Here is a 14376-nt window from a genome sequence, read left to right as displayed (position 1 = left end):
AACAACAACAACACAAACAACAACAACACAAACAACAACAACAAACAACCACGCCGCCAAAGTTTATATTCCCACTCCGCGGCCGTCGCCACGAACGCTGTCCTCCCCTAGGTCGGCTCGGCCTCAAATGGGTAACGGACATCGACACAATCGGGGGAGGGGGGGACCGGGGCGGGGATACAAAGGCGGCCGGGCGTGGTGGTGCTGGCCCAACCCCCCCCCCCCCCTCCCGACCCCCGCGTGCCACAGTGCCGGCATGCTCCATGACTGCTCGCTCTAACAGCATTTGCCCACAAAAGTCTTCGTGTACGTGCGACTTGGGCCTACCCTGAGTACCCCCCCCCCACCCACCGCAGTGCGATGTGTAGCAAACATCGCCACCGGTTGGGGGGGTTTGGGGGGGGGGGGGTGGCTGCTCGCTCACGTCACCGGCACCGGGAGTCTGGGGCGGTGGGCGGCGGGCGCCAGCGGGTAAGCTCGCACCCGTTCCTGTCCCGCTCGGCGCACAAAAAAAAACAGGGGCCTGGTGAGCAACTACTGCCGCAACCCGGACGGCGAGAAGCTGCCCTGGTGCTACACCGCGGACCCCGAGCAGCGCTGGGAGTACTGCGACGTGCCCTCGTGCGGCACCGGCGGAGCCGTCGCCGGCGTCGCCGATTCCCAGGCGGGGACGGCTCAAGTTGCGCAGCCTCCGCAAGTTTCACCGGAGGCCGGTGGGTGCGCCTGGGGCGGCACACGGCGAAACCTCGGCATGGGGCGTTGGGGTTGCGGTGAACGGATGCATTGGTAGCGGTGGAGGGAGGCTTCCACGTTGCGACGGAGGGGAAGAGACCCATGGGGATGGGAGTTTGTGCGCCCGGGCCTTGCTTGCGAGTTCGGCGGCGGGACGTTGTCGTGTCGAGACGTTCAGACGCCAACGTGGATGGGTGACGACCTTTGCGAGGAATCAAGTTTGCCGCGTTGGCCACGCGCGCACACACACGCACGCGCTATACCACGTGCGGTGGACGTGCAGACGTGGCTGCGATTGTAAAGCCGGTTGCCCTGTCTGTGACACTGATTGGCCCACACCACAGACAGCGGCGGCCTCCTTCGTGGCCCAGCCTCATCGGCAGCGTCAGTAGAACAGTATAATATTATTACACCGTTACTTATGTTACTTATGTGTGCATTGTCTTTAGTAACAATGTAATTACAACGTTCTACGGCATTGTCTTTGAAGCTGATTGGCCTGCAGCAGAGACAGCGGCCTTCTCTAGGGTCCAGCCTCACCGGCAGTGTCAGTAGAACAGTATAATAATATTATTATAATATTATACTGTTACTTACGTGTGCATTGTCTTTAGTAACAATGTAATCAGAATGTTCTACGGCATTGTCTTTGAGGCTGATTAGCCTGCAGCAGAGACAGCGGCCTTCTCTAGGGTCCAGCCTCATCGGCAGTGTCAGTAGAAGAGTATAATAATATTATTATAATATTATTATACTGTTACTTATGTTACTTATGTGTGCATTGTCTTTAGTAACAATGTAATCAGAATGTTCTACGGCATTGTCTTTGAAGCTTATTGGCCTACAGCAGAGACAGCGGCCTTCTCTAGGGTCCAGCCTCATCGGCAGTGTCAGTAGAAGAGTATAATAATATTATTATAATATTATTATACTGTTACTTATGTTACTTATGTGTGCATTGTCTTTAGTAACAATGTAATTAGAATGTTCTACGGCATTGTCTTTGAAGCTGATTTGCCTGCAGCAGAGACAGCGGCCTTCTCTAGGCTCCAGCCTCATCGGCAGTGTCAGTAGAACAGTATAATAATATTATTATAATATTATTATACTGTTACTTATGTTACTTATGTGTGCATTGTCTTTAATAACAATGTAATTAGAATGTTCTACGGCATTGTCTTTGAGGCTTATTGGCCTACACCAGAGACAGCGGCCTTCTCTAGGCCCCAGCCTCACCGGCAGCGTCAGTAGAACAGTATAATAATAATAATAATATTATAATATTACACTGTTACTTATGTGTGCATTGTCTTTAATAACAATGTAATTAGAATGTTCTACGGCATTGTCTGTGAGGCTTATTGGCCTACACCAGAGACAGCGGCCTTCTCTAGGCCCCAGCCTCACCGGCAGTGTCAGTAGACCAGAGAACGACGCCTTAAGGTGACCAGCACAAGGGCAATGCCACCGCGCGTATCGGGGCACTCCGTAGCCCGGCGGTGAGCAGCAGATACGATCTTGATTTGAAGTTTTCGTGACTGCAGGGATGCGCGCTCTTGGGTTCTTTCGTTAAAGTCACGTAGTAGGTATCAAAATAAAGTTAATTAGATCACGACATTTCGATCGTCATCAGGTGGGAAACCCACAGCAAGGATTGTTTTATGAATCAACGGTAGAACCTTGGAGATCGATTACGCCCCAGGACGAGGAACAATTCGGCGATCGAACCAAAAAAATTACGAACCAATTTTTTGTTTGTGCCCCGGACATCGGACAAACATTCGGAGGTCGGACAGCTGGAAGGAAGCTGCGTGGGCCGAGACGCGTAGCCATGGCAACGGGGACACGTAGCCATGGCGACCGAGATGCGTAGCCATGGCGACCGAGACTCGCAACCAGGGCGACCGAGACACGTAACCATGGCGACCGAGACTTGTAACCATGGCGACCGAGACGCGCGGCTCTCGCCCAGCGGCAGACCCGCCAAAAAAAAAACATCGTTCCGTTAACTTTGTCCTCACCACCTTCCACTACAGGTAAAAGTGAAGTTTCAATGTTCATTCATTGGATTAATTATAACTGCGTTTCTTGTCTGTTGTTATGCTTTTATGTACTGCTCTGTATTTTTTTAATGTCGCAAACTTTTGTGTAAAAATGGCCCATAATAGGAGCGTCCTTGGGGTGGGGAACCAACTAATGCTATTTCCATTCACTCTTACGGGGAAAATTGATTCGGTGTTCGAACAAATCGGTGTCCGAACACGGTTTTGGAACGAATTAAGTTCTATCTGCGAGGTACCACCGTGTATACCAACGTGACCTTACCGAAAAAAAGCAAAGAGCAGCTACTGTACGTCTTGTGGGAGTATCAAAGTACCGAAGAAATAAGAATAGCTTTTACCCTTTCGAGCGATGCAACTTCAGACGTTCAAACACCGACATGGATGAGGCCTTTGGCAAGGAATTTCAGTTGGTGCGTTAAACCGCAGACACTCGCGCTCACACGCCTTGTGTGCCGATCATGAATCGATGATCATGAATCGATGCGTCGTCTGTGACACTGATTGGCGTACACACCGGTGACATCAGCAGCACCCTCCCTGGCCCAGTCTCACGAGCAGTGTCGGACCAGAGGACGACGCCAAAAGGCCCCAAATTTACGTCCACGCTTTAGGCCCAATATATGGCGTCGTTTGCACGTGGGTCTTCCCATTTGAACAAATAGCACATTTGCAAAATGCATCATTCATTCTGTCCCGGATTCATTTGATCCTGTAACAGCTGTTAAAAGATTTAAAGCTTTCGTGACCGCAGTGATTCGTATTCTTAGCTCTTTCGGTAAAGTCACCACGTTGAAGGGAAAACAATAAAATAATAAAATGTATAACAATAAAAAAATTCTCACGACGTTTTGACCATAACACCTGACGACGACCGTTTGTGTTATGGTCGAAACGTCGTGAGAATTTTTTTTATTGTTTTATATATATTTTGTATTACTTTATTGTTTCCCTTCAACGTGACTTTACCGAAAGAGCTAAGCATATATAGCTGTTAAAAGAGTTTAAAAGGGAGCAGGATGCTTTCACGAACAAAGGCATCCGTAATAGAGGTTTAATGGGGTCAGATCGTGTTAATATATCAATGTTGTGTCGGTAAACCCGCCGCCGCCCGGCACAGCAGGAAGGTTTGTCACGTAAACAGAACAGGTGGTGCCAATTCTTTACCAGTACAGCACTAGTGTCTAGTGTAGTGTCTATTCTAGTGTATAGTGTAGTGTATAGTGTAGTATACTAGTACAGCACTAGTGTATAGTGTATTGTATAGTCTAGTGTATAGTGTAGTGTATAGTGTAGTGTATAGTGTAGTATACTAGTATAGCACTAGTGTCTAGTGTAGTGTATAGTGTAGTATACTAGTACAGCACTAGTGTCTAGTGTAGTGTATAGTGTAGTATACTAGTATAGCACTAGTGTCTAGTGTTTAGTGTAGTGTATAGTGTAGTGTATAGTGTAGTGTATAGTGTAGTATACTAGTACAGCACTAGTGTCTAGTGTAGTGTATATTGTAGTATACTAGTATAGCACTAGTGTCTAGTGTAGTGTATAGTGTAGTATACTAGTACAGCACTAGTGTCTAATGTAGTGTATAGTGAAGTGTCTAGTGTAGTGTATAGTGTAGTATACTAGTACAGCACTAGTGTCTAGTGTAGTGTATATTGTAGTATACTAGTATAGCACTAGTGTCTAGTGTAGTGTATAGTGTAGTATACTAGTACAGCACTAGTGTCTAGTGTAGTGTATAGTGAAGTGTCTAGTGTAGTGTGTAGTGTCGAGTGTAGTGTATAGTGTAGTATACTAGTACAGCACTAGTGTATAGTGTAGTGTGTAGTGTAGTGTATAGTGTAGTGTATAGTGTAGTGTATAGTGTAGTATACTAGTACAGCACTAGTGTATAGTGTATAGTGTAGTATACTAGTACAGCACTAGTGTACAGTGTAGTGTATAGTGTAGTATACTAGTATAGCACTAGTGTCTAGTGAAGTGTATAGTGTAGTATACTAGTACAGCACTAATGTCTAGTATAGTGTATAGTGTAGTATACTAGTACAGCACTAGTGTATAGTGTAGTGTATAGTGTAGTGTATAGTGTAGTGTATAGTGTAGTATACTAGTACAGCACTAGTGTATAGTGTAGTGTATAGTGTAGTATACTAGTACAGCACTAGTGTATAGTGTAGTGTATAGTGTAGTGTATAGTGTAGTGTATAGTGTAGTGTATAGTGTAGTATACTAGTACAGCACTAGTGTATAGTGTAGTGTATAGTGTAGTGTATAGTGTAGTGTATAGTGTAGTATACTAGTACAGCACTAGTGTCTAGTGTAGTGTATAGTGTAGTGTATAGTGTAGTGTATAGTGTAGTGTATAGTGTAGTATACTAGTACAGCACTAGTGTATAGTGTAGTGTATAGTGTAGTGTATAGTGAAGTGTATAGTGTAGTATACTAGTACAGCACTAGTGTCTAGTGTAGTGTATAGTGTAGTATACTAGTACAGCACTAGTGTATAGTGTAGTGTATAGTGTAGTGTACTAGTACAGCACTAGTGTATAGTGTAGTGTGTAGTGTAGTGTAGTGTGTAGTGTATAGTGTAGTGTATAGTGTAGTGTGTAGTAGTGTATAGTGTAGTGTATAGTGTAGTGTATAGTGTAGTGTATAGTGTATAGTATAGTGTATAGTGTAGTGTATAGTGTAATGTATAGTGTAGTGTATAGTGTAGTATACTAGTACAGCATTACTTTGTAGTGTATTGTGTAGCTTACTGGTACAGCACTAACCGGTTGTGTGCCGGAGAGCAAATCCACAACAGTTACAATCCAATCGCGACGTTTCGCCAGTGACGACAACCGGCATCATCAGGCGACAGACAGATTTGTGACAGCATGAATGTAATCATCGACAGAATGAATGATGCGAAATCGTGATAATTATGTTAATGCACAAGGAGGCCAATCAGCGTCAAGGGGCGGGCCTAATTTGGGCATTTGGATCCATACAGATGGTCGTGGGCTCCACCACCACCATCATCATCACGGTGGCTCAGAGATCTTAACTACCTCGCCTGGTGTACAGGAGATCGTGGGTTCCACCACCATCATCATCACGGTGGCTAGGAGATGTTAACTACCTCGCCTGGTGTACAAGAGGTCGTGGGTTCCACCACTACCACCATCATCACGGTGGCTAGGAGATGTTGACTACCTCGCCTGGTGTACAGGAGGTCGTGGTTTCGATCCGGACCCTGACGACGCCTGCTGCCGCTAAATATTTCTAGTCCGCGTCTCTCTCTCATCATCATCATCAGCAGCATCATCAGCATCATCCCCCCCGCACACTGTGCGTCTCTCTGCCCGCCCAGACTGCTTCACGGGCCTGGGGCTGGACTACCGCGGCACTGCCTCGGTCACCCGCTCGGGCCTCCGCTGCCAGGCCTGGGAGTCGGACGAGCCCCACAAGGTGCGGATGCACACGCCAGAGATGCACCCGGACGCGGGACTCAGCGGGAAGGTGAGCGGCGGTGTGAGGGGTGAACACTCGTGGCAAGCACCCCCCGGGGCGAGCAACCAGAGCTCAACCAGCAACCAACCACACTCAACCAACAACCAACCACACTCAACCAGCAAACCCTCCAAACTCAACCATCAAACCAACCACACTCATCCAGCAACTCCCACACTCAACCAGCAACATCCACACTCAACCAGCAACCCTCCACACTCAACCAGCAACCCTCCAGACTCAACCAGCAAACCCTCCACACTCATCCAGCAACTCCCACACTCAACCAGCAACTCCCACACTCAACCAGCAAACCCTCCACACTCATCCAGCAACTCCCACACTCAACCAGCAAACCCTCCAAACTCAACCATCAAACCCTCCACACTCAACCATCAAACCAACCACACTCAACCAGCAACATCCACACTCAACCAGCAAACCCTCCACACTCAACCATCAAACCAACCACACTCAACCATCAAACCCTCCACACTCAACCAGCAACTCCCACACTCAACCAGCAAACCCTCCAAACTCAACCATCAAACCCTCCACACTCAACCAGCAACCTCCACACTCAACCAGCAACCTCCACACTCAACCAGCAACCCTCCAGACTCAACCAGCAACATCCACACTCAACCAGCAAACCGTCCACACTCAACCAGCAACCCCCCACACTCAACCAGCAACCTCCACACTCAACCATTAAACCCTCCACACTCAACCAGCAACCTCCATACTCATCTAGCAACATCCACACTCATCTAGCAACATCCACACTCAACCAGCAACTCCCCACACTCAACCAGCAACCCTCCAGACTCAAACAACAACTCTTACGCTCAACCAGCAACATCCACACTCAACCAGCAATCCTCCACACTTAACCAGCAACCCTCCACACTCAACCAGCAACTCCCACACTCAACCAGCAACCCACACACTCATCTAGCAACATCCACACTCATCTAGCAACAACCACACTCAACCAGCAACCTCCACCCTCAACCAGCAACTCTTACGCTCAACCAGCAACATCCACACTCAACCAGCAACTCCCCACACTCAACCAGCAACCTCCACACTCAACCAGCAACATCCACACTCAACCAGCAACCTCCACACTCAACCAGCAACATCCACACTCAACCAGCAACCTCCACACTCAACCAGCAACATCCACGCTCAACCAGCAACATCCCCACTCAACCAGCAACCCTCCACACTCATCCAGCAACCCTCCACACTCAACCAGCAACTCCCACACTCAACCAGCAACCCTCCAAACTCAACCATCAAACCAACCACACTCAACCAGCAACATCCACACTCAACCAGCAACCCACACACTCAACCAGCAACTCCCACACTCAACCAGCAACCTCCACACTCATCCAGCAACCCCCACACTCAACCAGCAACCCTCCACACTCAACCAGCAACATCCACACTCAACCAGCAACCCACCACACTCAACCAGCAACATCCACACTCAACCAGCAACCCTCCACACTCAACCAGCAACCTCCACACTCAACCAGCAACCTCCACACTCAACCAGCAACCCTCCACACTCAACCAGCAACTCTTACGCTCAACCAGCAACTCTTACGCTCAACCAGCAACATCCACACTCAACCAGCAACCCACACACTCAACCAGCAACTCCCACACTCAACCAGCAACATCCACACTCAACCAGCAACATCCACACTCAACCATTAAACCCTCCACACTCAACCAGCAACATCCATACTCATCTAGCAACATCCACACTCAACCAGCAACCTCCACACTCAACCAGCAACCTCCACACTCAACCAGCAACCCTCCACACTCAACCAACAACTCTAACGCTCAACCAGCAACATCCACACTCAACCAGCAACATCCACACTCAACCAACAACCTCCACACTCAACCAGCAACATCCACACTCAACCAGCAAAAACCCCACACTCAACCAGCAACATCCACACTCAACCAGCAACATCCACACTCAACCAGCAACATCCACACTCAACCAGCAAAAACCCCACACTCAACCAGCAACTCCCACAATCAACCAGCAACATCCACACTCAACCAGCAACTCCCACACTCAACCAGCAACCTCCACACTCAACCAGCAACCCCCCACACTCAACCAGCAACCCCCCACACTCAACCAGCAACCTCTACACTCAACCAGCAACATCCACACTCAACCATTAAACCCTCCACACTCAACCAGCAAACCTTCCACACTCAACCAGCAACCTCCACACTCAACCAGCAACCTCCACACTCAACCATTAAACCCTCCACACTCAACCAGCAACATCCACACTCATCTAGCAACATCCACACTCAACCAGCAACTCCCCACACTCAACCAGCAACCTCCACACTCAACCAGCAACCCTCCAGACTCAACCAGCAACATCCACACTCAACCAACAACTCTTACGCTCAACCAGCAACCTCCACACTCAACCAGCAACATCCACACTCAACCAGCAACCCACACACTCAACCAGCAACCCCCCACACTAAACCAGCAACATCCACACTCAACCAACAACTCTTACGCTCAACCAGCAACCTCCACACTCAACCAGCAACCCCCCACACTCAACCAGCAACCCCCCACACTCAACCAGCAACCTCTACTCTCAACCAGCAACATCCACACTCAACCATTAAACCCTCCACACTCAACCAGCAAACTCCACACTCAACCAGCAACCTCCACACTCAACCATTAAACCCTCCACACTCAACCAGCAACATCCACACTCATCTAGCAACATCCACACTCAACCAGCAACTCCCCACACTCAACCAGCAACCTCCACACTCAACCAGCAACCCTCCAGACTCAACCAGCAACATCCACACTCAACCAACAACTCTTACGCTCAACCAGCAACCTCCACACTCAACCAGCAACATCCACACTCAACCAGCAACCCACACACTCAACCAGCAACCCCCCACACTCAACCAGCAACATCCACACTCAACCAACAACTCTTACGCTCAACCAGCAACCTCCACACTCAACCAGCAACAACCACACTCAACCAGCAACCCACACACTCAACTAGCAACCCCCCACACTCAACCCGCAACATCCACACTCAACCAGCAACCCCCCACACTCAACCAGCAACTCTTACTCTCAACCAGCAACATCCACACTCAACCAGCAACATCCACACTCAACCAGCAACCCTCCACACTCAACCAGCAACCCCCACACTCAACCAGCAACATCCACACTCAACCAGCAACATCCACACTCAACCAGCAACATCCACACTCAACCAGCAACATCCACACTCAACCAGCAACATCCACACTCAACCAGCAACCCCCCACACTCAACCAGCAACCTCCACACTCAACCATTAAACCCTCCACACTCAACCAGCAACCTCCATACTCATCTAGCAACATCCACACTCATCTAGCAACATCCACACTCAACCAGCAACTCCCCACACTCAACCAGCAACCCTCCAGACTCAAACAACAACTCTTACGCTCAACCAGCAACATCCACACTCAACCAGCAATCCTCCACACTTAACCAGCAACCCTCCACACTCAACCAGCAACTCCCACACTCAACCAGCAACCCACACACTCATCTAGCAACATCCACACTCATCTAGCAACAACCACACTCAACCAGCAACCTCCACCCTCAACCAGCAACTCTTACGCTCAACCAGCAACATCCACACTCAACCAGCAACTCCCCACACTCAACCAGCAACCTCCACACTCAACCAGCAACATCCACACTCAACCAGCAACCTCCACACTCAACCAGCAACATCCACACTCAACCAGCAACCTCCACACTCAACCAGCAACATCCACGCTCAACCAGCAACATCCACACTCAACCAGCAACCCTCCACACTCATCCAGCAACCCTCCACACTCAACCAGCAACTCCCACACTCAACCAGCAACCCTCCAAACTCAACCATCAAACCAACCACACTCAACCAGCAACATCCACACTCAACCAGCAACCCACACACTCAACCAGCAACTCCCACACTCAACCAGCAACCTCCACACTCATCCAGCAACCCCCACACTCAACCAGCAACCCTCCACACTCAACCAGCAACATCCACACTCAACCAGCAACCCACCACACTCAACCAGCAACATCCACACTCAACCAGCAACCCTCCACACTCAACCAGCAACCTCCACACTCAACCAGCAACCTCCACACTCAACCAGCAACCCTCCACACTCAACCAGCAACTCTTACGCTCAACCAGCAACTCTTACGCTCAACCAGCAACATCCACACTCAACCAGCAACCCACACACTCAACCAGCAACTCCCACACTCAACCAGCAACATCCACACTCAACCAGCAACATCCACACTCAACCATTAAACCCTCCACACTCAACCAGCAACATCCATACTCATCTAGCAACATCCACACTCAACCAGCAACCTCCACACTCAACCAGCAACCTCCACACTCAACCAGCAACCCTCCACACTCAACCAACAACTCTAACGCTCAACCAGCAACATCCACACTCAACCAGCAACATCCACACTCAACCAACAACCTCCACACTCAACCAGCAACATCCACACTCAACCAGCAAAAACCCCACACTCAACCAGCAACATCCACACTCAACCAGCAACATCCACACTCAACCAGCAACATCCACACTCAACCAGCAAAAACCCCACACTCAACCAGCAACTCCCACACTCAACCAGCAACATCCACACTCAACCAGCAACTCCCACACTCAACCAGCAACCTCCACACTCAACCAGCAACCCCCCACACTCAACCAGCAACCCCCCACACTCAACCAGCAACCTCTACACTCAACCAGCAACATCCACACTCAACCATTAAACCCTCCACACTCAACCAGCAAACCTTCCACACTCAACCAGCAACCTCCACACTCAACCAGCAACCTCCACACTCAACCATTAAACCCTCCACACTCAACCAGCAACATCCACACTCATCTAGCAACATCCACACTCAACCAGCAACTCCCCACACTCAACCAGCAACCTCCACACTCAACCAGCAACCCTCCAGACTCAACCAGCAACATCCACACTCAACCAACAACTCTTACGCTCAACCAGCAACCTCCACACTCAACCAGCAACATCCACACTCAACCAGCAACCCACACACTCAACCAGCAACCCCCCACACTAAACCAGCAACATCCACACTCAACCAACAACTCTTACGCTCAACCAGCAACCTCCACACTCAACCAGCAACCCCCCACACTCAACCAGCAACCCCCCACACTCAACCAGCAACCTCTACTCTCAACCAGCAACATCCACACTCAACCATTAAACCCTCCACACTCAACCAGCAAACTCCACACTCAACCAGCAACCTCCACACTCAACCATTAAACCCTCCACACTCAACCAGCAACATCCACACTCATCTAGCAACATCCACACTCAACCAGCAACTCCCCACACTCAACCAGCAACCTCCACACTCAACCAGCAACCCTCCAGACTCAACCAGCAACATCCACACTCAACCAACAACTCTTACGCTCAACCAGCAACCTCCACACTCAACCAGCAACATCCACACTCAACCAGCAACCCACACACTCAACCAGCAACCCCCCACACTCAACCAGCAACATCCACACTCAACCAACAACTCTTACGCTCAACCAGCAACCTCCACACTCAACCAGCAACAACCACACTCAACCAGCAACCCACACACTCAACTAGCAACCCCCCACACTCAACCAGCAACATCCACACTCAACCAGCAACCCCCCACACTCAACCAGCAACTCTTACTCTCAACCAGCAACATCCACACTCAACCAGCAACATCCACACTCAACCAGCAACCCTCCACACTCAACCAGCAACCCCCACACTCAACCAGCAACATCCACACTCAACCAGCAACATCCACACTCAACCAGCAACATCCACACTCAACCAGCAACATCCACACTCAACCAGCAACCCACACACTCAACCAGCAACCCCCCACACTCAACCAGCAACTCTTACGCTCAACCAGCAACATCCACACTCAACCAGCAACCCCCCACACTCATCTCGTGTGTGTTTGTGTGTCTGTGTGTGTGTGTCTGTGTGTGTGTCTGTGTGTGTGTGTGTCTGTGTGTGTTTGTGTCTGTGTGTGTCTGTGTGTGTGTGTCTGTGTGTGTGTGTGTCTGTGTGTGTGTCTGTGTCTGTGTGTGTGTCTGTGTGTGTGTGTGTCTGTGTGTGTCTGTGTGTGTGTGTCTGTGTGTGTGTCTGTGTGTGTGTGTCTGTGTGTGTTTGTGTGTCTGTGTGTGTGTCTGCGTGTGTGTGTCTGTGTGTGTGTGTCTGTGTGTCCCCCAGTTCTGCAGAAACCCTGACAAGGATGCGCAAGGCCCCTGGTGCTACACCATGGACCCCCGCAAGCAGTGGGAGCACTGCAACATTCAGCGCTGCCGTGAGCCGAGACACACACACACAGACACACACACACACAGACACACACACAGACACACACAGACACACACACAGACACACACAGACACACACACACAGACACACACACAGACACACACACACAGACACACACACAGACACACACACAGACACACACACACAGACACACACACACACAGACACACACACACGCAGACACACACACAGACACACCCACAGACACACACACAGACACACACACACAGACACACACAGACATACACACACAGACACACACACCCATACACACACATACACACACCCATAGACACACACACAGACACACACACACAGACACACACACACACACAGCGACACACACCAACAACAACAACCGCCATTCGCCACTAGGTGGCGGTGACGTCACCACGACGCTTGTGCCAGGCCAAGTGCACCTTGAGGCCACGTGAAGTGTCGAACGCTCGCTGGCAGGAGGTCACGGGGCAGACCCAGCAGGTGCCACGGGTCGACTGACTGAGATGACTGAGACGCACGCACGCACACACACACATGTACTCACATGCAGGTACACATACACACGCACAGACGCACACACAGATGTAGATGCCACTGGTTCTTCACCTTCTACAGATGTAGAAGCCACTGGTTCTTCACGTTCTACAGATGTAGATGCCACTGGTTCTTCACGTTCTACAGATGTAGAAGCCACTGGTTCTTCACGTTCTGCAGATGTAGATGCCACTGGTTCTTCACGTTATGCAGATGTAGATGCCACTGGTTCTTCACGTTCTGCAGATGTAGATGCCACTGGTTCTTCACGTTCTACAGATGTAGATGCCACTGGTTCTTCACGTTCTACAGATGTAGATGCCACTGGTTCTTCATGTTTTGCAGATGTAGATGCCACTGGTTCTTCACATTCTGCAGATGTAGATGCCACTGATTCTTCACGTTCTACAGATGTAGATGCCACTGGTTCTTCACGTTCTGCAGATGTAGATGCCACTGGTTCTTCACGTTCTGCAGATGTAGATGTCACTGGTTCTTCACGTTCTGCAGATGTAGATGCCACTGGTTCTTCACGTTCTGCAGATGTAGATGCCACTGCTTCTTCACGTTCTACAGATGTAGATGCCACTGGTTCTAGACGTTCTACAGATGTAGATTCCACTGGTTCTTCACGTTCTACAAATGTAGATGCCACTGGTTCTTCACGTTCTTCAGATGTAGATGCCACTGGTTCTTCACGTTCTGCAGATGTAGATGCCACTGATTCTTCACGTTCTACAGATGTAGATGCCACTGGTTCTTCACGTTCTGCAGATGTAGATGCCACTGGTTCTTCACGTTCGACAGATGTAGATCTCACTGGTTCTTCACGTTCTGCAGATGTCGATGCCACTGGTTCTTCACGTTCTACAGATGTAGATACCACTGGTTCTTCATGTTCTGCAGATCTAGATGTAACTGTTTCTTCACATTCTGTAGATGCCACTGGTTCTTAACGTTCTGTAGATGTAAATGCCACTGATTTTTCACCTTCTACAGATGTAGATGCCACTGGTTCTTCACGCTCTACAGATG

At 49.6% G+C, this 14376-nt stretch overlaps 1 protein-coding gene across 2 annotated transcripts in view; it reads left to right on the top strand.

Moving 5' to 3' along the window:
- Positions 1-14376, top strand: part of PLG (plasminogen) — a 179103-nt gene that overhangs the window by 145257 nt on the left and 19470 nt on the right. For both annotated transcript variants that reach the window (XM_076054559.1, XM_076054560.1), the window contains 3 exons: positions 520-713; positions 6151-6299; positions 12700-12793. In XM_076054559.1, coding sequence (XP_075910674.1) covers positions 520-713; positions 6151-6299; positions 12700-12793 — 437 coding nt within the window. The remainder of the gene's footprint in view (positions 1-519; positions 714-6150; positions 6300-12699; positions 12794-14376) is intronic.

The sequence above is a fragment of the Petromyzon marinus genome, chromosome 66 (assembly GCF_048934315.1).
Source record: "Petromyzon marinus isolate PM22_M1 ecotype Great Lakes invasive population chromosome 66, UKy_Petmar_22M1.pri1.0, whole genome shotgun sequence".
In the NCBI taxonomy this organism is placed as follows: Eukaryota; Metazoa; Chordata; class Hyperoartia; order Petromyzontiformes; family Petromyzontidae; genus Petromyzon; species Petromyzon marinus.
Note: the sequence above shows the minus strand (reverse complement) of the source record. Positions and strands in the feature narration are given on the sequence as shown.